The 23,989-nt window shown below is 39.2% G+C and overlaps 1 protein-coding gene across 1 annotated transcript in view; it reads right to left on the bottom strand.

The window, feature by feature from the left end:
• LOC108710879 (sperm-tail PG-rich repeat-containing protein 2) overlaps positions 1–23,989 on the bottom strand; it is a 317,226-nt gene that overhangs the window by 168,614 nt on the left and 124,623 nt on the right. The window contains exon 12 of the mRNA XM_018252074.2: positions 2,890–3,055. Coding sequence (XP_018107563.1) covers positions 2,890–3,055 — 166 coding nt within the window. The remainder of the gene's footprint in view (positions 1–2,889; positions 3,056–23,989) is intronic.

Genomic DNA, 23,989 nt, shown 5'->3' with positions numbered 1-23,989 from the left:
AAGATAGATAATCATATACAAAATCTAAAAAGGGTTGAGGGATAAATAATTTATACTGTACCTATCTTTATTGGAGTTGACAAACCATGATATACAGTAAAGTGTATAGGCGGTAATTTTCAGTTTGAGAGCTGAGAAGTTATTTGCACATTAAACCAACGTGGGGGCATATTTATAGTAACAGATTAAAATCTCTTATGGAGTCTTCACACAAGACAGAATTAAATTACAAGTTTGTTTTGGGCTGTCTATAAAACCTAGACCAAAATGATATTATTTTTCTACATCTAAAAGGTTACAAAAATGTTATGCTGTGTTTCAGGGCAATGTAGGACAGGAATTTATTCTCTGAAGCTCTGACCTTCCACTGAAAATTATGTTGCCTTTCTTTCCAGAGACACACTGTCTGGGCATTATTGTTTTTTATGTACTTGGTAGTCTTAATAAATGCTGTACAGCTACTAGTTATTAAACTAAGGATTCAGAACTAACTTGAACTTTAAGGAGAACTAATGTCCAACTTTTTACAAGATAGATCTTGTGTTTCAATCTTTACTACCAATCCAAGACTACCACTGCTTTTTTTCCATTGATGGTCTGTACTTCAAAAGATCCCTCAGTAGCACCAATCTTCTTTTCTCTCTTCACAGAATGTATTGCTGTCATTTACCTGAGTTTAGGGACCGACTCGCAATATAAATTTAAGATATAAAGTAGATTAAGGATTAATCACTATTTATTCACTATTATTCACTATTTATTGATGTCAGATTGAATAGTTTTGTAATATGTAGATCACTGTGATAATTCATGTAGTCTAACAAGTTGGCCTCATAACTATGGGCCAGATTCAATTCAGAGAGATTTCTCACAGTTCATCACAAATCATGTATCTCATGGACGAGATTCATTTCTCCTAATTCAGTTCAAGTTTCCCCCCATAGACTTCAATAGCGTTTTCACGTGATAAACTCTAAGATACGTTTTCTGAATTGAATTGCACCTCAAATTGAATCTCGTGAATCACTTTTCAGGTGATAAACCTTTTTCTCGCTGAATTGAATCTGGCCCTATGTGTCACAAGTAGAAGCAACCACACAAGTACTCACAACTGGACAATCAGCAAGTTGATACAGGTGTCAAGCTTCTGCACTATGCTGAGTTTCCTTGAATGTATCTGAATCTGTAAGGACAAGCTAATCAAGCAGAAAAGTGTTGGAAGGATGCATGCAGTACTCTACTCCTACTCTGAGGAACATGACTACTGCCTGTATAAAACAGTAGAATAAAGGCAAGCACAAACTAACTCTGTACTAGGCTCTTTATGGCAATAGTAGCTTAATAAATAGAGTCTAATACAACCTTACACATTTCATGCTTTTATGAGCAGTAAGTCATAGGTCTTTCATTCTACAGCCTTCCCTGCCCCCCTGGCTGAAGGCTCAATGCGGTGAACCTTGGCCATCCAATAGCTGCACTGAGTTACTTTTTGTTTTTTTGGGGGCATTTTTCCTTTATATTTACCATTCCCGCAGCAGAAGTGCAAGAGTACGAAGGGGTGCAAGACTACAAGTAAGAGACAAACATAAAAACTAATGTATTAATGTCAGCCAAAAGAACTATAATACTAACAAAGTTACATAGAAACAACATTACTTCTCACTCTTCCCACTAGAAATAAATCCCAGTTTCTTTTATGCAAAATCGCCAAATTATTTCTTGGCTTTCTAGTGCATAGTATCTTATCATCATAGTCCAACAAAAGAAGAAATAAGTGCTTGCTATTTGGGATACAAGAAAAGAACTCAGGTGAAGGAAAAAGTAGCATTTATTCAATAAAGATGAATCATAAAAGTGCCACAGTACTATCCTATTAATTCATAATCACATTGGCACGTTCTGCTGTGCCACTTTCAAAGGAAGTGCTATGATTAATCTCTCTTGAATGAATTTAATTTCTCTACACCATGGTTTATTTTCTTTTCCCTGACAAAAGCAAGCTTTGTATTGTTTTTTTTTTTTTGTAATTCTAAAAGCAAAACCTCATTTAGTGTTCTATCTACAGCTAAATGAAAGTGCTGTTCAGTTGTATTTTTTTTTAAATTTTTATATATATATATTTTTTAGGCATGCTGTACATGTGCACTACAGAGCAGCATTAAGCAAGATTCAATGTAATCTGCAGTTGCTTCAAAACCATTTCATTGAATATTAGTTCAATGCTAGTTTCTACAATGATGTAAAGGATACAAATGCTGGGTGTTAAAGGTAGATATTGTGGGGGGAAAAACAAATAAAGTATTTTATGTCTTATCTAATATAAAGGAACATTTTAAACAGGCTTTGTTATTGCATGTTTTAAGGGTATGAAAAGAAAAATTAAACTGCTCTGAGCACATCTGCAATTGTTTCTTTTTTAAAGTTTTGAAAAAACGAAAACCCTAGAGTCACGTACAAATAACCTTAAAATCCATAGAAATGTTTAATTAATTAATTATAATAATTAATATTGGAAAACTGCTTAAAATTTAATTTTGTCCTTTAATGAAAAATCAGTTTTCGGACAGAGAACCACTTTAACCATAACTTGGAGATTGGAACTTGAAAAGTTGAAAACTCAACTTTATTGTGGGATTACAGTTTTAATAGAAACTACAAAAAGTAAGACTTGTGAGAGAACAGGATTTTGGTTTAGGCCTGTATTACTCCTTGGGGACTCGCAGGGACGTGTAGTGCCAAAAATAGCTGGATATATGTAACAGTTGTGTACAATATACAATTGTATTAAAATACTGTTAAAATGCTGTTGTACTTGTTGTGTACTTGTTCTGTACTGTTACTTGTTGACAACAAAATCATGTAAACATTGATGTAAACAGTTCAATTTACCTGGTACCTCAACAGCACTTGGCAGTACAAAGGTTCGAGGGGTAGCAGTTAAGAAGGAGGAATGTTTTCTTTTTGCCTGCCTTGTTCTTGGTGGTCTGTATTTGCCTTTTGCATGAGCTGCTTCAAATGATTCACAGACATTGTAGTACCCAGGGGGTGGTGCATCCTGAAAAATAAATAACATTTTATTTAAGTATAAAAGTAAATTAAATTTTATTTCATTTTAAGTTCACTTGGAAGCTAAATAATTAAAGGGGTTGTTCACTTTTAAATTAACTAAGTAATGTAAAGTATGATATTCTGAGACAATTTGCAATTGTTTTTTCTTATTTGTGTTTTTGAGTTATTTAGCTTTTTATCCAGAAGTTTACCTAGCAACCATGCATTGATTTGCATAAGAGACCAGAATTTGAATAGGAGAGGGCCTGCATAGAAAGATGAGTAATAAAAAGGAGCAATACCAATACTTTCAAATACATTTGACCCCAGTGTCAGACTGGCCCACCGGGATACCAGGAAAACTCCCATTCCCTATTTCTATGAGAACAAAGAGGCTAAATAGATGGAATAATAAATTGTCAGGGAACTGGGAGTTCCCTCTGGGGAGGTTGTCTGGATCTAGGAGGAAGCCCCTCAGGAGGGATCAGGAACGTGGTATCCAGGGATTAAGCAGAAGGGGTAGTCAAGTTCGGGCAACTGGTCAAAAGGCAGGCAGAATACAAACAGAGTCCAAAGTCCAGGCAGGTAGTCAACAACAAGAGATCAATCAAGAATATCCTCAGGGATAACAGGAATAGCAACAGGGAACCCAGGAATCTACTCAGGAACAAGATCCTATTTTTGGGCGCCATCTTGGCGCCTCAGGCGTCCTTTTAAAGGGGTTTTTTGGCGCCCTTGCGTCGGCCTCAGCACGTCTGCGACTGACGCGCTGCGCCTGCGTCCGTCGCGCCGTTGTGACGTCTTCGCGCCTGCGCACTTGCGCGCAGGCGTCTCTGCGCCGGCGCCGCTACCCACGTGGCGGCCATGGGCGCCGCCATTTTGGGAGCGGCGTCGGAAGAGGTAGTTGCGCCGCCCGGAGCTCCTGGTCCTGCTCCGGGCGGCGATCGTGACAATAAATTATAGTATGTAAAGAAAACAGACTAGGAGAATAGAGGTTGATTGTGGAGATGAAGAATAATAGTACTGAGAGTGGCCCGTGGTCTAAGGTTTTATGGTGGGCCCCTGGTCTAAGGTTTTTGGGTGGGCCGCTGGTGTCCCAGTCCGACACTGTTTAACCCTTATTTGAAAGCGGAGTCAGAAGAAAAAGGAAATTTCTCAAAACGATCAAATATAAATAATGAAGACCAATTGCAAGGTTTTTGGGAAATGGACACTCTATAACAAACTAAGGGAATTATTTACTAAGATCCAAATTTATCTCATAATTTTAATTAAAAATTCTTGACCAAACTCCCATCCCCCATCCCAAAATGCCATAGTAGTCCAAAGTGTCCACATAGTTGTCATAGATCCATAATGTTTTGCCATGTTTTCCAATCATTTATATATGCTTCATCTTGCTTAGATAAGAAAAGTTTGCATACTGTTTTTGCTTGTGGAACAAAGTTTTGTTATTGTAAGATGTGTATAATATATCCTTATGAAAGCTGTATGATTTGTTGGAATTATACTTTCAATTACTTAGCTGTGTGGAAAAGAGTTCATGTTCCAACAGCACAATGGTCCTAAATGATTGTGGGAACGTATGAAGGAAAAGACAAAATATGTTGTAACATCACAACATGATGTAAAGATGATATAAAAGAGTGGTGGGATAATGTGCATGCTGAGTTTTGCTGAAAATTATATTTAAGGTTGGAAAATAAATACAGAAATAAACATAGTTTATAGGTGGTTGACTCAGAACTTTGGACCTGAATCTGAATTATTTTTCAGATTTATTATTTTTTCTTGCATTATTTACTGGATATAACTAGGAAAACATTTTGTCAATTTGCAAAGTCACCCCATAGACATCTATTTTGTTTACATTTTAACAATGTTACCCTGAAATTTCTGCACCACAATGAAGGATTCCTACCATAGGAAACAATAATCAGTGTATGTAATGGGGCAATTTCCATGTTAATAAATTAGCAAGATCATTAAAGTGTTAGCGATTTCAGCAAAAGAGTTGGATAATTAAATTGTGTCATAATCTAACTTTTAAAAACATTAGGAAAAGGGTTAATAAATTTGATAAGTGTCAACTGCAAAGAAAATTTCAGTATAACTATCCCAGTTTGAACCATGATAAGACCTGCACCAATACGTTGGATAACAATAAACTGATTAATGTAGTTCTGGTCGGAATTATTGGAGAATCCTCTGGCATTCCAAATTAAATTTGTGATGCCTATTTTGAAACACATAATAGTTTTAGGGAATGTTTACATTTGGATTAAAGGAAAACTATACCCCCTGAACAATGTAGATCTCTATGAAAATATATTGAATCCTGGGATCATATGATTTACATACCAAACAAACTATACTTGTTAGGTCAGATGAGCCAATTAACAGACAGAGTTCTGTCTTTTGCTTCAACGCTTCTTCCTGTTACAGTTAGAGCTGCAGTTTTTCTGGTCAGGTGATCTCTGAGGCAGCACAGAGACCATTACGAAATGGTGGCTCAAGGCAAGAGATGTAAAATATATATATATACCAGTTTGGTAAGATTCTTTAATATGCCACTTAATATGATATAAACTATCTGTTGCTTAAGTATTCATTTTGGGGGTATAGTTTTCCTTTAAGAGAGAAATAAACCTTCCATAGCAAGGCTGCTTTGCCCACCTTAGCTTTAATCACTCCCCATAAGGATTAATCTAGCTAAGGACTGGGCCTGTTTCACAGTTGGGAGGGACAGCTGTTTACCTTTCTAGTTTAAAGTTTTCTGGCCAGTTCTGTAATTATTCACAGGTGTCGGGTATTTTTTAAAAGTTGAGTAATCATGTAATTCTGTCTCTTCATCTTTATATGGAGGGGTGGTCAGTGCTGGAGAGCCTGAGGTAGGAGGCCTCAGTAGAAGTAGCTGTCAGGAAATCTGTAATAGCTTACTATCAAGTGAGAGACAGGATCAGGGTAGTTAGCAGACTAGCCAAAGACTCCAACGGTGAGACCAGAAAGGTTAGTACCCTGAAATGTCACATGGAGGTATCTGGAGTATCTATGAAGTGAATATCTTTGAAGTTATATATGGTACCCTCCGTTAACTAACACCAAAGAGATTGTATTTAATCAAGTGAATGGGGGGGTTAACTATTTGTTTCAAGAACTACAGGCACATAAGTTATTGGGAGATCTCTTGTGTGAAATCAGCATGGTTAACCCTTCCTCCATCCTGCAGTGAGGACTCACCAGAGTGCTCATTCTCTTAAAGTGGTTGTTCACCTTCCTACACTTTTTTCAGTTCAGTTTTCAGAAATAAAGACTTTTTCCCAATTACTTTCTATGTTCTGTCCGTTTTTCTGATATTTTCATGGAAAGTTTAATATCGTAACACAAAGTACAGAAAGGCAGTGTACAGTATATATACACTAAAATTAAAATGGTTCAATTCCCATGCTCTATAACCCCCTGGGCTGAAATGATTTCCATGAAGTATTTACAATATTTAACAGATCTCTCTATTACAAACATCACAGTAATTACTGCCTAGAATTTCTGTAAAATAAATTATAACCTATTAGATGTAGAAATATAATTATACAGTGCAGATCTTTGGACATCATTTTTTGTAATCAAATACTGCCAATTTTATTCACCTTAATGGCTGGAAATATTAAAATATTTTGTAGGAATGTAATTAATTTTACTCAATAACAAAAATTGTATGAGACTTTGATGTGACAAGTTGTATCACACCGCATGCCCCCACAAAAAAAGAATAAATAATCTGTATTGAACAATAATTTACTATGTCATGTTTTGAACTAGTACTAAAAGCAGCAATGGTACACAGTAACTGTACACATCAATTACAAAGGGTAACAGCCTCATACAAACATAGGCAAGAAAATTGTTATAGAACTATATAAAAGCCAAGGTACCCATATATATTTAATTTTTTTAGCCTACTATATTTAGTGTAAATGAGCTTTTCCAACAATATGATTCTGACATCAGTTCATCTCATTCTTTTATGGTAGGGAGTTTTAGTTTTCTCTAGTTCTAAGTAATATTTTTCACTAACAGCAATGTCTCTTGTATAAAGGGATGCATGAGTGCCCCCCACCCCTTAGTGTTAATTCAGGCAGCACTTCTTTTTCTGGCCAGGCTGTGGTCTGCACCTTGCACCACAAGTTGCAGACTCTTGCAGGCTGTAGCCTTTGCTGCTCCTTAATTTGTGTGCCTAGGTTAGGAGGCAGGTAGGGGGTAGGAATGCAGAAAGGGTCTCCCTCTGCCTGCCCTTATTGCAGTGTCAGATTGGGGTGTCTGGGGCTCACGGGCTGCCACCTCAAGAGCCCCATCCCAATCACTAACTCCTCCACTTCTGAAACCAACTGCCAGCCTCCACCCCCTTTGCTGCATACCTTTTACTTCTAACTTGAAGCTGCAATAGGGGGTGGGGGTGAAGAGTCGGTGGGGCCCACAAGGACTGGGCTCACTGGTTTTTTTCCTAGTGTCCCGCTGACTCAGTCCAACCCTGCCTTCTTGAATGCAGTGCTGCTGAACACAGGCAGAATTGTGTTCAAAAGAGTACCCTCTGGAAAGTTAGCTACTCTTTAATCAAGGAATGCAGTGTGCCATGTGCAAAAAAAGAGAGGATTGCAAAATACTAAATTATTATAATATCATGCTATTGGTTTAACACATAGGTTTAGCACATCCAACTAATATGGCCCATAGTTCATAATGTCCTATAGCACACAAATAAATTTGTGTTTTTTTAGTATAAAAATTTTAATTTTTAGTGGAGGAAAAAATATTTTTCAGAATTTATATTATACCCCGAGGAAGGAAAAAGTCAGAATCCAAAAATCCGGCATCTCAGACATGCCACGGTTGCATATAATTCAATGGGAGAAGTCCCAAAGATTTTTTTATCTGCCCTGGGTTTTGTGCAATAATTCGAAGGTTTCTGGGTTTTCGGGCAAAAATCTGAAAAAAATTTAGTTTTTGGGTGGCATTCCTAAAAGATTTTTAAAATTCGTATTTTTCAAAATTTTTGGGAAAGTTTATTAATAAATAAGCCAAAAAACGTGCGTATTTGGTCTGAGTTTTTTTTCTGAAAATATTGAGATATATTCGGACTTTGATAAATAACCCCCTTAATGTTTCTCAAGTGGATCTGTGTGTATTGCAGTTATAGGTCCCCCAAAAAAAAGTTTCTTTCATTCATTCTTGCACCCAATAATCCCTGCTTTCATATTTTCTATTTTGTCTTATTAAGACGAAGTGCAACCTAACCATAAAAAAACATGCTTGCCCATTGCAAAAGTCTATTAGGATAATGTAGTGCTTTGTATTAAAAAATCAGCAGCCATTGTTAATAGATTTCTAGTGAATCTATTTTTTCTGAAAAGATTACTAAAGCGATACATTACCGAGTCTATTACATTCTGAATGTCTATAAATTTTAAAGTTGCTGGTATCAGCGAATAGATTTGGTGCACGGAAAGACTCAATTACTCATTTATATTATTGCTCACTTGTCAGGATGAATAGTTAGTTCAGATGCTTTCCATGTATTTTTAAAGATTAAATTAAACTATACTTGCATTATTTAATACTGAAGTTTTGAATTAAGTCAAACTTGTGCGGGCCTCAATCCACATGAGGTTAATCTGTTGTTACCCTAGTTACTCTGTATCCTTTCAACTAAACAAATTGTAAGCCCATAATACAGTAATGCCCCTCATTTTTTGATATGTGTGTGTGTGTGTGTGTCTATGGTTGTGCTCATTGTAAGTTTTACCTACCAGGCAGCAATAACAATTTTAACATAACAATTAGAGGCACATTAATCAAGGGTCGCATTTAGAATTCATTTGAGTTTTTTTTAAAATCGAATGAATTTCAAATTCGACTTGGGGAAATTTATTACAAAAATCGAATTTTTTAAACTCGAAGAATTTAAACGAGCCAAAAACTTGGATCAAATTCAATTTGATCAATCTCAAAAAAAAATGTGAATGTCAGGAAGGCTTCAAACATCTCTCTCTGGACATCTCCCATTGACTTAAACAGTAATTCGGCAAGTTTTAGGTGGCAAATAGCCAAATTCAAATTCTTAATGGGCCAGAGTATGATAAATCTCAAAAACCTAATTTGAATTTTTTAAAAAAAAACTAACTGAGTTTGGATAATTCCCTAGTCAAATTTGACAGTTTTGACCATAAAAAAATTAAAAATTTGAATTCAAATTTTCAATTTGACCCTTGATAAATCTGCCCCTAAGATATGAAGTGAATATTTATAACATTCATGGGACCTCTAATCCACTAAAGCATAGTTGCACTGTCAAGTTGCAGGTTCAACTAACAGGGTACAGCTTCATCAACATAATGAAATCAAAGCAGCAGCACTAGCTGATCGGTGTATCTATTAAGTGCTCATGGTGGTGATATTTTGGGATTCTCAAGTACTTTCTATCTATGTATTTCTATTTTTTCATTATATGGCACAATTATACATGCTGCCATTCTTGAGCAAAAGTGCATGAACGGTGCCTATATAATATGTTTACCTTGCATGCAGTATCAAAAATCAAATATGACTTCACACAAGAAGTATGATGGCAGTGCAACGCTGTCGTACATACCAATTTTTCTGCAAAACTGTACCAGGAGAAAAAGTTTGCTCATTGTGGATAACAGATCCCGCATTTGCCATTAAACTTTCAGGTTTGCCTACAGCTAGCCCATTTTGTTCACTGATTTGTTTTTTTTGGGGGGGGGGAGATCGCTGCTATCTCTATAATGTCCTCTAATGTACCTGTAAAGAGTCATCATGTCCATTGTAAGCACCATTTCTCCAGAGAGCACAACCCCAACCTTGACAGTGTCTCCTCATACAGTATTTTAATGCTTACATTTCTTTTACTATTCTAGTTGCATGTTTCTACACTCTCTCCAGCTCATAAATATCCATCTTAAGGGCTGAAGCTGAAAACTGCACTGTATACTCAAGGACCCAAATTCACTAAGCGCCAAAGCGCCTAACGCTAGCGTCAATTCGCTAGCGTTGGGCATTTTCGTTACTTCGCAAATTCACTAACGAACGCTTGTGTAAATTCGCTAGTGTTACTTCGCACCCTTACGCCTGGCGAATTTTCGCTACGGACGTAACTACGCAAATTCACTAACACGCGCAGTGTACTGAACGCTACCTTTTACGCTAGACTTCCTTCGCCAACTCAGACCAGGCGAAGCGCAATAGAGTAGATAGGAATTGCTTAAAAAAAAGGTCAAATTTTTTCTAAGTCCCAAAAAACGCAGGCGTATTTTCTATATTATGGGTGATAGAGGTGAAAAAGATCGAAAAAAATGTTGCGGCTCCCCTCCTTCCCCCCTACATTTCGTAACTCATGGCAACTTAACTATACAGTGGGCACATGTGTAGGGCAAAAAAAAAAAATTTTATTTGATGTTTTGAAGGTTTCCCAGGCATTTGTAGTGATTCTACGTATTCCCCCATTGAAATTTGAATTCCATATGCAAATTAACCATCGCTAGCGTAACTTCGCTTTACTTAGCGAATCAACGCTATCGCAACTTCGCAACCTTACGCTACCCCTGTGCGCAACTTCGGGTTTTAGTGAATTTGCAGAGCGCTGGGCGAAACTACGCCTGGCGAAGCGAGGCGAAATGTGGCGAATTTGCGCCTGGCGCAACTAAGATTCTTAGTGAATTTGCCCCCAGGTGTGGATTTACCAGGGGCCTATAATGAGTCAAAATTAGGTTTTCATCTCTCCAATTAATGTCCTTTTTAATGCAAGACATACCTCTGTTTGCTTTAGTAACCTCCAAGTGACACTGCCTAGAGTTGCACAGCTTGTTATCCACAAAGGAACCCAAATTCTTTTCATTTTAGGATGCCCCCAACACATTAGCTTTTAGTGTACAACTGGCATTTATGTTATTTCTACCAAAGTGCATAACCTTGCTCTTTATCAACATTAAACCTCATTTGCCAATTTGCTAATGTAGTCAAATATTTCTGGAAAGTATCAGACATGGAACATGTTATCCAGAATGCTTAGGATCTGGGGATTCCAGATAACTGCTATTTCTATAATTTGGATCTCCATACCTTAAGGTTAAGTTTAAGTCTAAAACACAGACCCGATCCCAGCCTGCCCTCCACTATCTCTACCTGCTAACCTCCTTCCCACGATCTCAGCAAAAGTTAGTATAAGGCACACAATTTATTATAGATATTCCATAATATGCATTCCATTTTATTGGTTTGGCAATATTACTAACGTTATGAGAGGATTGTAATATTGGTCGCTAAAGCAAAAAACGTTCAGATTAGATCGAAATGGGAAATGTTTTCAAAGTGAAAAATGTTGCCTTTGCGAACACTTTGCCCCTCATGTGAAAGTAGGATAGATAAAAAGTGCATAGTGTGTGTAATAAAACAGTTTTTTGCGACAAAATATTTAACAAAACTCGAGAGAAAATTTGCAATACAATAAAAGCCTAACGAAGAATATAACATTGTGACATGCAAATTTTTATTCGCAAAGCTTTGCACTTTGCGAATATTATTCCATTTCCACCATGACTATTGGCCTCCTTAATATACACAATGTGGCTTTATTTTGAACCTTAAATCTTCTGAATATACTGTAGATAGAAGAAAATATTGGTTGGCTCTGAATTCTAAAGATTGGGAGAGACATTTTGTTAAGCTTTCTTATCATGAATTTCTTCAACATTAAACCGTAGCTACTGTAAAATAGTCTGCAGCATTTTCTGTAACAACAAGATGTGTCAAAGTTGGCACTTTATTTCATATTTTATTTTTACCATGGACAAGAAGCTGTCAGGTTACAGCTCCTTGACCCAAACTTACATTATTAATATATTTTTTTATTTGTCTTTGAATTTAAAAGTGCAAAAGGACTTAATTTTTAGTTATGAATGGGGAAAAATTAAAATATGTTGTTTAGAGGATTAATGCTTATGTATTATAGGTACTTTCCTAAGATAAAACAGCCTGTCCTACCATGTTATCACTACGGCACAGGATAATTATTCACTTAATATTGCAGTCTTACAACTGTCACAGCTCATACTGGAAATATGGATTTTTTTTTTACCTGAAGTAATGATGTACATATTGGACAGAGTTAAGTCCAACAAGGAAAAAAAGGTTTAAGTCATGAAAAACTTGTCATAGCCAAAGGGCTAAAGTGGAAATGACACCGGAGATACCTCCAGATCTATCTATTGCTTACACCAGTGTGAATACTAATAAATATTACATTACTTGTGGCAGTTTATTGGATTTTGTTCTATTTTTTATCATGCCACCAAAATATCACAAATAATGCAGTAATGAAAAATTGAATATATGGATTTGGTATTAATTACAGCAGTTAATAAGCATAATCATTATTAAGAACAACACAGCATATCTATTAGCTAGTTGCTTAGGCATATTTGTCACAAAAGGTTCAAAATGCCTTTTATATCCAAAAATAGAAGCTGGTTGTTATTAGAGATGTCGCGAACTGTTCGCCGGCGAACTTGTTCGCGCGAACATCGGGTGTTCGCGCTCGCCGGAAGTTCGCGAACGTCGCGCGACGTTCGCCATTTTGGGTTCGCCATTGTTGGCGCTTTTTTTTGCCCTCTCACCCCAGACCAGCAGGTACATGGCAGCCAATCAGGAAGCTCTCCCCTGGACCACTCCCCTTCCCTATAAAAACCGAAGCCCTGCAGCGTTTTTTCACTCTGCCTGTGTGTGCTGAAGAGATAGTGTAGGGAGAGAGCTGCTGCCTGTTAGTGATTTCAGGGACAGTTGAAAGTTTGCTGGCTAGTAATCGTTTTGATACTGCTCTGTTATTGGAGGGACAGAAGTCTGCAGGGGTTTGAGGTAGCTTTGCTGGCTAGTAATCTACCTTCTACTGCAGTGCTCTGTATGTAGCTGCAGTGGGCAGCTGTCCTGCTTCTGATCTCATCTGCTGACTGCTGCAATAACAGTAGTCCTTGTAAGGACTGCTTTTATTTATTTTTTTGTTGTTTTACTACTACTACTACTACTACTATAAGAGCCCAGTGCTATTAGTCTAGCAGTGTTGGGGAGTGGGACTGGTGTGCTAATCTGCTGCTCCTAGTAGTTCAGCAGCACCAACTTTAATTTTTTTTTTTTAATATTCATTTTTTTTTTTTTTTACTTTTTTTTATTTTACTACCGCTGTAGTAGTGTATAAGTTGACCTTTTAGGCATTATTTGCCCTGTAGGCATTATTTGCACACTGTTTTCTTCAACCCGCCATCTAGCTGTGTGACCTTGTTCACATTCTGTCTAAATATCCATAATATTACCGTCTCCAGAAAAAACACCGGAGTGACTTTTTTCAAGCAGCCATAATATATTTTACGTAATCCGTATCCACCGCTGTAGTAGTGTATACGTTGACCTTGTAGGCATTATTTGCACACTGTTTTCTTCAACCCGCCATCTAGCTGTGTGACCTTGTTCACATTCTGTCTAAATATCCATAATATTACCGTCTCCAGAAAAAACACCGGAGTGACTTTTTTCAAGCAGCCATAATATATTTTACGTAATCCGTATCCACCGCTGTAGTAGTGTATACGTTGACCTTGTAGGCATTATTTGCACACTGTTTTCTTCAACCCGCCATCTAGCTGTGTGTATTATCGTTTCCAGAAAAACCAACTGAGTTTTTGTTGTTGTTGTAGTTTTTTTAAAAATAATGCCAGGCAAAGGCAGGCCGCCACGCAGAGGCCGTGCTAGGGGCCGTGCTGCTATGCAATCCTGTGGCCCTAGCAAATTGCCCAGTTTTAAAAAGCCAATGACCCTGAACTCCCAAAATGCTGAAGAGGTAGTTGACTGGCTTACACAGCACACCCCATCCTCTACCGTTTCTAACTTTACCACAACATCCTCCTCATCCTCCACTGCTATGGCCACCCCACGTAACACTTCCTCCACCACCGGTGCCCCTTCTTCACTGGGGTCAGAGGAGTTATTTTCCCATGAGTTTCTTGAACTGAGTAATGCGCAACCATTATTGCCAGAAGAAGATGAAGGAGATGAGGACCTTACACCAGATTTAATTCTGGCAGAGAACACGATAGAGATGGACATAATGAGTGATGAGGAGGAGGTCCCCGCTGCTGCTTCCTTCTGTGATGTGTCAGAAGAAATTGATGCATCTGAGGAGAATGATGATGAGGAGATTGATGTTTTGTGGGTGCCTAGTAGAAGAGAGCAAGAGGAGGGTAGTTCAGATGGAGAGACGGAGAGTCAGAGAGGCAGTAGGAGAATAAGACTTAGAAGAAGCAGGGAGGACAGCCCGCAGGGATCAGTAGGGCAACAACATGTATCGGCACCTGTGTTCAGCCGGCCAAAGCACCCGCCATTGCCGCCAATACCGCCAACTCCGCCAACTTCTACTGTTACCGCCAGATCGCACACTTCCAAAAAGTCAGCAGTGTGGGATTTTTTAATGTGTGTGCCTCTGACAAAAGCATTGTAATTTGCAATGAGTGCAGTCAGAAACTGAGCCTTGGTAAGCCCAACAGCCACATAGGTACAACTTCTATGCGAAGGCACATGAGCGGCAAGCACAAAGCACTTTGGGAGCAACACCTCAAAGGCAACAGGCAAACTAAAAGCCACACTCCTTCTGGTCCAGCATCTTACTGCTCTACCTCTGCTCTCCTTGACCCGTCTGAACCACCCTCCACTCCGCCTTCCACCTTGACCACCTGTTCCCATTCCCAGTCATCTGCCACCAGCCAAGTTTCTGTGAAGGCCATGTTTGAGCGTAAGAAGCCAATGTCTGACTGTCACCCCCTTGCCCGGCGTCTGACAGCTGGCTTGTCTGCACTCTTAGCCCGCCAGCTTTTACCATACCAGCTGGTGGACTCTGAGGCCTTCCGCAAATTTGTAGCAATTGGGACACCGCAGTGGAAGGTACCCAGCCGCAATTTTTTTTCTAAAAAGGGAATACCACACCTGTACCAACATGTGCAGAGCCAAGTTACCGCATCTCTGTCACTTAGTGTTGGGCCAAAGGTCCATATGACTACTGACGCATGGTCCTCCAAGCATGGTCAGGGCAGGTATGTCACCTACACTGCCCACTGGGTGAACTTGGTAATGGCTGGGAAGCAGGGAATGGGTAGCTCAACAACAACAGTGGAGTTGGTGTCACCGCCACGGATTGCACGCGGTTCTGCCACCACCTCTACTCCTCCATCGCTCTCTACCTCGTCTTCTTCTTCTTCTTACTCTGCTGCTGGGTCCTCCTTCTCCTCCTCCACACCTGTGCACCCCCAGCTCCCCCTAGGCTATTCGACGTGCCAGGTACGCCGTTGTCACGCTGTCTTGGGGATGACGTGCCTGGAAAGCAAAAACCATACCAGATCTGTACTCCTGTCATCTCTGCAGTCACAGGCCGATCGGTGGCTGACCCCACACCAACTGCAGATCGGAAAAGTGGTGTGTGACAATGGAAGCAATCTGTTGGCAGCGTTGAGACTAGGCAATTTAACACATGTGCCCTGCATGGCACATGTGTTAAATTTAATAGTCCAACGTTTTGTCTCCAAGTACCCAGGATTCCAGGACGTTCTCACCCAGTCCAGAAAGGTGTCGGCCCATTTCAGACGTTCCTACACAGCCATGGCACGCCTTGCTGACATTCAGCAGCGCTACAACATGCCAGTCAGGCGTTTGATTTCTGACAGCCAGACTCGCTGGAATTCAACGCTCCTTATGTTGGAACGTCTGCTGCAACAACAAAGGGCCGTCAACGAGTACCTTTTTGAACTGGGTGGTAGGACTGGATCTGCACAGCTGGGGATTTTTTTCCCCCGTTACTGGGTGCTTATGCGCGATGCCTGCAGGCTCATGCGACCTTTTGAAGAGGTGACAAATATGGTCAGTCGCACCGAAGGCACCATCAGCGACCTAATACCCTTCGCTTTCTTCCTGGAGCGTGCCGTGCGACGAGTGACAGATGAGGCTGTAGACCAGCGTGACGAGGAGCTGGAAGCGCACGATTTCTGGTCGGAATCACCAGAACGAACCCAGGCACCTGCTGCAACGCAGGGAGAGGTGCCAGAAGTGGAGTCAGAGGAGGAAGGTGGCTTTGTGGAGGAGGAGGAGGAGGACCAACAGGAGCAGGCTTCCCAGGGGCTAGTGGTGACCTTTTGGGGACCCCTGGTCTTGTACGTGGCTGGGGGGAGGAGACCGTGGATGATGCAGTCCTTGATAATGAGGAAGCGGAGATGGATAGCTCTGCATCCAACCTTGTGAGAATGGGGTCTTTCATGCTGTCATGCCTGTTGAAGGACCCCCGTATCAAGAGGCTTAAGGAGAAGGACCTGTACTGGGTCGCAACGCTACTAGACCCTCGGTACAAGCATAAAGTGTCAGAAATGTTACCAACATACCACAAGTCCGAAAAGATGCGGCATTTACAAACCAGCCTGCAAAACATGTTGTACAATGCTTTTAAGGGTGATGTCACTTCAGGAACTCATCAACATTCCAGGGGCAGAGGTGCCAGTAATCCTGCCACGAGCACACCTGCAAGGACAAAGCCCTTTGGCCAGTCTGTAACGTCAGACATGCAAATGTTTTTCTGTCCAAGGCAGCGCCACAACCCTTCTGGATCCACCCTCAAAGAACGCCTCGACCGGCAGGTAGCGGACTACCTGGCATTAACTGCAGATATCGACACTCTGAGGAGCGATGAACCCCTGGACTACTGGGTGCGCAGGCTTGATCTGTGGCCAGAGCTGTCACAATTTGCCATGAACCTCTTGTCTTGCCCAGCCTCAAGTGTGCTCTCAGAAAGGACCTTCAGTGCAGCAGGAGGGATTGTAACTGAGAAGAGAACTCGCCTAGGTCACAAAAGTGTCGATTACCTGACCTTTATTAAAATGAATGAGGGGTGGATCTCGGAGGGTTACTGCACGCCGGAAGACTTGTTCTGACTTCTATGCAGCTGTCCTTCTCTTCAAGCCTCATGACTCCACACACAGCTGTCCTTTAGCGTCCTCCTCCTCCCTCCGCCACCGTTACAAACTAGGGTGCAAACCCTACTGGTTTAATTTTTTCTGGCCTCTGTGCTTCAGTGGCTGCAACCAAAAAAACTGGGCAAACAATGTCTACAAGGTCAACGTATGGCAAAAAATGACTATTTTCAGCATTTATATGGCATATTTTTTCTGGCAACTGTGCTTCAGTGGCTGCGTCCAAAAAAATGCATATTTTCTGCATTTATATGGCATAATTTTTCTGGCAACTGTGCTTCAGTGGCTGCGACCAAAAAAATGCATATTTTCTGCATTTATATGGCATAATTTTTCTGGCCTCTGTGCTTCAGTGGCTGCAACCAAAAAAATTTATATTTTCAGCATTTATATGGCATAATTTTTCTGGCCTCTGTGCTTCAGTGGCTGCAACCAAAAAAATTTATATTTTCAGCATTTATATGGCATAATTTTTCTGGCAACTGTGCTTCAGTGGCTGCGACCAAAAAATTACTATTTTTCAGCATTTATATGGCATATTTTTTCTGGCCTCTGTGCTTCAGTGGCTGCGGCCAAAAAAACTGGGCAAACAATGCCTACAAGGTCAACGTCGTTGACCTTGTAGGCATTGTTTGCCCAGTTTTTTTGGCCGCAGCCACTGAAGCACAGAGGCCAGAAAAAATATGCCATATAAATGCTGAAAATAGTAATTTTTTGCCATACGTTGACTCAACGTATATGGCAAAAAATGACTATTTTCAGCATTTATATGGCATATTTTTTCTGGCAACTGTGCTTCAGTGGCTGCGACCAAAAAAATGCATATTTTCTGCATTTATATGGCATAATTTTTCTGGCCTCTGTGCTTCAGTGGCTGCAACCAAAAAATTTATATTTTCAGCATTTATATGGCATAATTTTTCTGTCAACTGTGCTTCAGTGGCTGCGACCAAAAAAATGCATATTTTCTGCATTTATATGGCATAATTTTTCTGGCCTCTGTGCTTCAGTGGCTGCAACCAAAAAAATTTATATTTTCAGCATTTATATGGCATAATTTTTCTGTCAACTGTGCTTCAGTGGCTGCGACCAAAAAAATGCATATTTTCTGCATTTATATGGCATAATTTTTCTGGCCTCTGTGCTTCAGTGGCTGCAACCAAAAAAATTTATATTTTCAGCATTTATATGGCATAATTTTTCTGGCAACTGTGCTTCAGTGGCTGCGTCCAAAAAAACTGGGCAAACAATGTCTACAAGGTCAACGTATGGCGAAAAATTACTATTTTCAGCATTTATATGGCATATTTTTTCTGGCAACTGTGCTTCAGTGGCTGCGTCCAAAAAAACTGGGCAAACAATGCCTACAAGGTCAACGTATGGCAGTTGTTTAAAGAGAACAGTAGATTACTAGCCAGCAAAGCTACCTAAGATAAAATGTCCCTCAAATCCCTGCAGACTTCTGTCCCTCCAATACAGAGCAGTATCAAGCAGATTACTAGCCAGCAAGCTTACTATCATCTGTCCCTGAAATCACTAACAGCTCTCCCCCTACACTATCTCTTCCAAGCACACACAGGCAGATTTTTCAGATACATTTTTGCCCTTGATCCCCCTCTGGCATGCCACTGTCCAGGTCGTTGCACCCTTTAAACAACTTTAAAATCATTTTTCTGGCCAGAAATGTCTTTTCTAGATGTTAAAGTTCGCCTTCCCATTGAAGTCTATGGGGTTCGCGAACCGCTCGCATTTTTGCGCAAGTTCGCGAATATGTTCGCGAACTTTTTTTCCGACGTTCGCTACATCCCTAGTTGTTATTTTCATTTATTCTATACAAGCTGGAACTTACACCTTGCATGGTCATTTGTAGAACCAAACTGCCCCTAGTAATGATGCCACACAGTACAAAAAAATAAACAATAATAAGCAGTAAAGTAGCCAACATAACTTCTGCTTGTAAGACATTATTACAGAACCAAAGGAAACCTTTTTATTTATCTTCCACCTTAGAGATCTTTGTGGGACACAGTACAGTACCATGTTGCCTATGCCAAGAAGCAGTTAAGCCACTATTTTACTTAACTACTATAATGTACCCATTTTTAAATAATATATTTACTTAAAGGGATCCTGTCATCGGAAAACATGTTTTTTTCAAAACGCACCAGTTAATAGTGCTACTCCAGCAGAATTCTGCACTGAAATCCATTTCTCAAAAGAGCAAACAGATTTTTTTATATTCAATTTTGAAATCTGACATGGGGCTAGACATTTTGTCAATTTCTCAGCTGCCCCTGGTCATGTGACTTGTGCCTGCACTTTAGGAGAGAAATGCTTTCTGGCAGGCTGCTGTTTTTCCTTCTCAATGTAACTGGCTGTGTCTCAGTGAGACATGGGTTTTTACTATTGAGTGTTGTTCTTAGATCTACCAGACAGCTGTTATGTTGTGTTATGTTGTTAGTGAGCTGCTATCTGGTTACCTTCCCATTGTTCTTTTGTTTGGCTGCTGGGGGGGGGGAAAGGGAGGGGGAGATATCACTCCAACTTGCAGTACAGCAGTAAAGAGTGATTGAAGTTTAACAGAGCACAAATCACATGACTTGGGGCAGCTGGGAAATTGACAATATGTCTAGCCCCATGTCAGATTTCAAAATTGAATATAAAAAAATCTGTTTGCTCTTTTGAGAAATGGATTTCAGTGCAGAATTCTGCTGGAGCAGCACTATTAACTGATTTTTTTGGATTTATTTTCCAATGACAGTATCCCTTTAACTATTCATGAAGCTGTTTAGTAACAGCCCTAATTTTGGCATAAAGTACAATGTAAAGGCTTTGGGTTTGCCACATGCAAAGGACAAGTTATTACTGTAGAAACAGAGGGTCAGCTACACACAGAGTTGTTATCATTTGAGGAACAACAGATCAATTGTGAAAATATACAGCATAACGGAGGAGACAACAATCACAGTCACCTTAAGGGGTAATTAAAAACACAGAAGCTAGACTGGAAGGAGAGCCTAAATGCAGCAAAGATGAGTGAATTCTAGAACAAAAGCAGCAGAGGTAGGTATATACAATAGGTGGCATCTTGATTTTATTATGCTAGAAACAATTCTCATTCATCCTCTATAAAAGCTGTAACAATACACTAAGGTAGCTGAATCCTTCAAATGTGCAGTCTTGTCAGTAAAAGATAATCTATATTTACAAAATATATGATTTTCAAAGGAACTGTGAACTACTAAAGGCAAGGATCCAAGCAACGCATTGATACGTACAATGATCCAAGCTTTGCATGGCACCCTGCCTGTGCATGTGAATGGACTGCTGTTATCATCATCATCCTATATGTGCATACGTTCATGGATCAAAGTGCAAATGTGTTACACACCAGATGAGACACTTGCTTGGCTGAATAGCTTTAAATGCGAACGCAGATTGAATTTAAAAACTAGAAATATATGTCATCATAGATAAAGCCCCTTCAGTGGAACACAGTATATATATATATATATATATATATATATAATAATTTACTAAATCCACAGAGACATGACTATTATGCCTGTTCTCTCCCTGAAAAATGCAATTTGCAATGGTCTGAAAAAAAAACCCAAATCTGTCTGTCTGTCTGTCTGTTTGGAAAGTGTTTTTTAAATTAAAGTATCTCCAAATTATGATTTAGTTATTCAAAGCACTACATTTGTTAGCTGAACTTGTCTTGGGAACTTGCCACCTCTTCTAATGAGCTGCTGCTTAACTTGATGAATAACAATAATTTAGAAACCGCCATTTCTCAGTTAAAAATACGTCTAAAGATGTGTCATGATTGAAATATTTAATTTAACAGGCTCTATTGGGGCAGATGTACCAAACTCCATTGAGGAGTAGCAGTGTTAACTGCCATTCAGGCTAATGACAAATGAATGAGGGTGCAATATTCCCACCCTGCAGATTAATTAATCCTGGTGTACTTTCCCTGCGCATGACACTTTACGAAATCCTTTTAACTCATTCATGTGGTATAAGAACAAGAGGCATATGGTATTCGTATGGCCGCTGAGTAGGCATTGGAACTGTCCCTTCAGATTAAAACATTAGCACAAATCATGCCCTTCTGGAAGTGTAAAAAATGATATCACGGATAAAGGATAGGATATAATGAAAAATAATGGCTTTTTTAAAGCCCTTTGAAATCTGACTTTAAATCAGAGGCAAGTAAGGAACCGGCAGCACCCTCTAGAGGAAACTCATTCCTCTCTGTGAGAAAGTCTGTTGCTTTTGTCACGCATGAAAGATGTTAAGCAGTTAAAGCTAGGTTATTAGTCACTATTTTAATAACTCCCACCATGAAGCATAAGGAGATAGCAGCAAAATCCAAAACTGACTGCCACAACACCATGCTGATTTTCATTAAATTTGTTCAAAGGGGACCCAGCATGGAATTATTAAACTACTTTCATAGGCAGATGACTAAAGAGGCTTGTCTATTTATAGCCATCACACTCAATCTTTATTCTCGCATACACAGGCGGCAGCCAGCAGTAAAATCCTCTAACACTACCCATTATCTGAGCACTGATCAACATAAAACATTGACTGCAACAAAATGCACAGTGAGCACAATGAAAGGCTAAAATTTTATTTCTCTCAAATGACATTTCCTTTCTTCAAGTCATATCTTTAGGCTGCATTTTTCATGAGGTGTTCTTAGCTTTTTGAATTGTTTTCCAGGATTTGTTTCTGCTTGCGTAATCAAAAAAATTGCACGGCCAATAACAAAAAAAATTGATTTTTCAATATTTTTTTTAAACAAAAAGGTCATGTCATGTCTTTAAGTGTACTAAATAAGTGGAAAGTGTGTAAAATAGGTTTCACTCATAATGGAATGGTGCGATTTGTCCAAGTGTGTTTGTGTAGGAGCATTGATCTGCCTGGTTTGTAAAAAAATGCTCAAAACACTTCTGACTGCAACAATCCTCATCTACTTGATGTGTTTATCAAAATGGCTTTTATGCTACATGACCACCAATGTAGTACTTTTCTATATCTACAGTAGCTTAGCTTGCTCTGGCTTATGGAAGATTGAAGCAGTTGGGAGTGGGACAGGTATAGGGAATGACCCGAGATATGGCGACAAGAAATCATCAAGGCTTTAACTACATAAATGTTTTAGATTATGCTTTCTTACGTGACTATAAGAGTCCCTCAATTTAATCAGCAACATGATGGTATACTGTAACATATTTTGTGCATTATACATTCCTTTTTCTCATGCTACATGAATTCTTGCAAATGTCTGGTGACATCGACCTTAGCTCTTCATTTTATGATTGGCCATATTGGGTTTATTACTAGTAAATGAGTATATTCTAGCAATTCCCACTTTTAAAATATATACAGGTATGGGACCTGTTATCCAGAATGCTCGGGATCTGGGATTTTCCGGATAACGGGTCTTTCCATAATACCTTGGGGCACATTTATTTAGCTCGAGTGAAGGAATAGAATAAAAAAAATTTTGAATTTCGAATGTTTTTTTTGGCTACTTCGACCATCGAATTGGCTACTTCGACCTTCGATTCGAACTAAAAATCGTTCGACTATTCGACCATTCAATAGTCTCTTTAAAAAAACTTTGACCCCCTACTTCACTACCTAAAACCTACCGAGCATCAATGTTAGCCTATGGGGAAGGTCCCCATAGGCTTTCCAAGCTTTTTTTGATCGAAGGAATTTGTTCGATTGATGGATTAAAATCCTTTGAATCGTTTGATTCGAAGAATTTAATCGATCGATCGAATGATTATTCCTTCGATCGAACGATCGAACGAATAGCGGTAGATCCTTCAACTTCGATATTTGAAGTCGTAGGATTTAACTTCGATAGTCGAATATCGAGGGTTAATTAACCCTCGATATTTGACCCTATGTAAATGTGCCCCCTTATGTCCACTAGAAAATCATTTAAACATTAAATAAACCCAATAGGCTGGTTTTGCTTCCAATAAGGATTAATTATATATTAGTTTGGAGCAAGTGCAACATACTGTTTTAAAGATTTGGATTATTTGATTATAACGGAGTCTATGGGAGACGGCCTTTCCGTAATTCGGATCTTTCTGGATAACATTTTTCCAGATAATGGATCCCATACCTGTACCATTAATAAATACAGAATGCAGACATATGCCTACTGAAACTCTTGGCGTATATATCAGTGCCAGGATGCTCTCTACATGTTATTCCGGAGCTGTTTAATGTTGTACAATTACAACAACAAAAACTCCCACAGTGTGAGGATTATACAGCCTGCACCGCAACAGGACAAAATGTTTCCTTTTGAATCAGGTATAAATACGTATCATATTAAGTTGCTATTTGATCACTAGCACTAACTTGTCATTTGATCAATTTGATCAGCACTGCTGGGCCAATTTCTTCAGCACCGAGAGACAGGTACAGTAAATTGCACCATTTCCACAAACCTTCTTTCCTTAACTCACAATGTAATGCTGCATTGGATAACTAATGGCTGAAGACAACATCACTAAATCATCCGTAGAAGCATACATATAACACGGAACATTTTAAAATACATACATAAATATGCTCCCCTACCAGCTGGAGAAAAAAAAATGTAGCAGCATTTTATGATTGCAGCCAAAAGTCGGTGGGCTTCATCATACATTAAACAGAGGACAAGTGGTCAAATTACAATGGCAATTGCAAACATTACATAATATAAGTCCGGAGGTCATGAGTTATGAATGATTAAGAAAACAATTATATACAATAGGAAAGGTATCTTTGAACTCGGAACCTTTAAAGAGCAATGTGTAGTTATGGAGCCCCCACTTATTGTCTTTAAT

This window comes from Xenopus laevis, chromosome 1L (genome assembly GCF_017654675.1).
Source record: "Xenopus laevis strain J_2021 chromosome 1L, Xenopus_laevis_v10.1, whole genome shotgun sequence".
NCBI classification, from domain to species: Eukaryota; Metazoa; Chordata; class Amphibia; order Anura; family Pipidae; genus Xenopus; species Xenopus laevis.
The sequence above is the reverse complement of the archived record's forward strand: the minus strand, read 5'-3'. Positions and strand labels throughout refer to the sequence as shown.